The sequence below is a fragment of the Propithecus coquereli genome, unplaced genomic scaffold (assembly GCF_000956105.1).
Source record: "Propithecus coquereli isolate 6110/MARCELLA unplaced genomic scaffold, Pcoq_1.0 Scaffold110, whole genome shotgun sequence".
NCBI classification, from domain to species: Eukaryota; Metazoa; Chordata; class Mammalia; order Primates; family Indriidae; genus Propithecus; species Propithecus coquereli.
The window spans coordinates 3,016,259-3,018,417 of NW_012134970.1; the positions used below are offsets into that span (position 1 = coordinate 3,016,259).

Below are 2,159 nucleotides of genomic sequence, written 5' to 3' on the forward strand. Positions count from 1 at the left end.
ACCATGCCCGGCTAGTTTTTTCTATATATTTTTAGTTGTCCGATTAATTTCTTTCTATTTTTAGTAGAGACGGGGTCTCGCTCTTACTCAGGCTGGTTTCGAACTCCTGAGCTCAAACAATCCGCCCGCCTTGCTAGGATTACAGGCGTGAGCCACCGCGCCCGGCCTATATTGTATTTTAGAAACTCTTCTGCCTGTAAAAAAGACCTGGTTCACCCAAAACTAAGTCCCAGAACTTTCAGAATAAAATATTAAGTTACAAAAATGTACTCCTGTAGCTCAATGAAAGATGACCATTCAGTTTATAAAACAGTAATCTTACATTAAGGTATACAAAATAAAACAAATTAGAGAATACACCACGCTTTCACTACAGAGATGAGCCGTTGCCAACAATGAGCCCAGGTTTAACAAATACTGCACATAATATTCATTACGTCAAGCACAACACAGAGTAAAAACTACATAAATTGATCTCATATAGAATGATGACAACAACTTTTTTTAAAAACTTCCTAAGGTGTTTTACAGGTCTCAGAAAGAAACTGATTCTGTACAGCTGAACCCAAGCTACAGCCGGTGAGAAACACGACTCCGTCGGAATCAGTAGACCAAATCCTGTTTATCGTGGAAGAGAAAACAATCTCGTATGACAACTACTCAATCTTCAGAGAGATATTGTCGAATAAACTCTAATACTGTGACTGATATAAGAAATACTGGCTAGAAGCCGGATTTGGTCCTTAAAATACAACCGGGTTTACCCTGTTCCTAAGGTGTAAACAAACCCATCACTGCAGAAGGTAAACAATGAACCTGCAACAGGGTGAGGAGGCGGTCTTTTGCCAACTACAGTCCCAGCGGCCCGGGAAAGGGAAGCAGAAGGGAAACATAGCGTAAACCAGACACTTAGCAGTAATGACCAGCTCTAGGTTTCACTACCGAGTTATCAATGCTGCGGGTCCCCACAGGGCGGTGGGCAAAAAGAAAAGCAGTCACGCAGTCAGCAAGAACCGAGCAGGTCCGGCTTCTGCTCTGGGGGACGGGGAGGGCAGGATGTGGTCGCTCTTCCCTCAAACATCCTCCTGCAACCTAAATAACAGCCTCTACCTCCCTCCAGCCGCCCCCAGAATTCAGCAGCCTTAGCTCCCGCTTAGGTGTCAAACACCCACCCCCGGGAGTCCAGAGAACCATCAGGGTCGCCGGCTCCGCCGAGTCCTACTCAGTGCTAGCCGGCACCCGCAGCAGCCCGAGGCCCAGAAAAGGGCTTGGGCGAGGGAAGCGGGCACCGGGAAGGGGGATGGGTCTGGCGAGGCAGCCCCGGGCTCGGCTCCCGCGGGCCGGCAGGCGGGGCTCCGGCTCTGTCCCCCGCACCCCCGCCGGTCCCGAGCGGGGCCCGCCCCTGCCTCGGGCCCCCAGCCCCGGGCCCGGCTCCTCCCCAGCAGCGCGCCCTCGCCGGCGCCCGCGGCGCTCCGCGTTACCTCGGGTCAGATCCAGCGGGACGTTCTCCTCGCCGCTGTCATTCCGCCCTGCGCGAAACAGACACACAGCCCCAATTAGGATTCGCTCGCAGGCCAGCTGCGGCTGCCCTGGCTCCGGCCAGCGCCCCGGCTCGCTCCCCTCACCCAGGGCCAGGGGAAGGCAAGTGCTAGGGGTGGCGGACGCCGGGCGGTGGGGAGTGAGGGCTGCAGCAGGCTTACCTCGTATTCGGAGGTTCTTCAGAGAGCGGCCGCGGCCGATCGCCGCCATATTGACGGGTTTCAGTCACAACACCGGAAACCTCGCCCGATCGCGCGAGAACCCCTTCCCCTCCCTGCGCGCCGCGCCCGCCCCCCGCGGCACCTCCCCCGCCCCCTCAGCGGCAGGCGGTGGGTGGTGCTGGCCAGCCCGTCTGCGAAGGGGGTGCGAGCCGACCCGAGGCCAGGATGGAACTCGCGGCTCCCGTCAGTCCTGGACCTGGAGGGCGCGGCCACAGGCCCGGCCGTCCTAGGGCTTGTCTGCCGGGAGGGGGGGTATTTTCCACGAGAGGAATCCCATTGATGCGAGTTTGCAGCGTGGAGGATGCGTCGCGGAAACCGTAGTCCAAACCGAGGCGAGCGGGGGCGGAGGAGGTCAGGATGCGGCCGGCTGGCCACCTGCTGAAACCGTCCTGCCAGCGT

The 2,159-nt window shown here is 57.2% G+C and overlaps 1 protein-coding gene across 1 annotated transcript in view; it reads right to left on the reverse strand.

Annotated features, from left to right (window-relative positions):
- The window catches only part of RICTOR (RPTOR independent companion of MTOR, complex 2), a 178,247-nt gene extending 176,498 nt beyond the window's left edge, over positions 1–1,749 (reverse strand). Inside the window, exons 1-2 of the mRNA XM_012649518.1 lie at positions 1,701–1,749; positions 1,482–1,529 (exon numbers count right to left, since the gene is read on the reverse strand). Coding sequence (XP_012504972.1) covers positions 1,482–1,529; positions 1,701–1,749 — 97 coding nt within the window. The remainder of the gene's footprint in view (positions 1–1,481; positions 1,530–1,700) is intronic.
- Between the last annotated feature and the right edge of the window lie 410 nt (positions 1,750–2,159).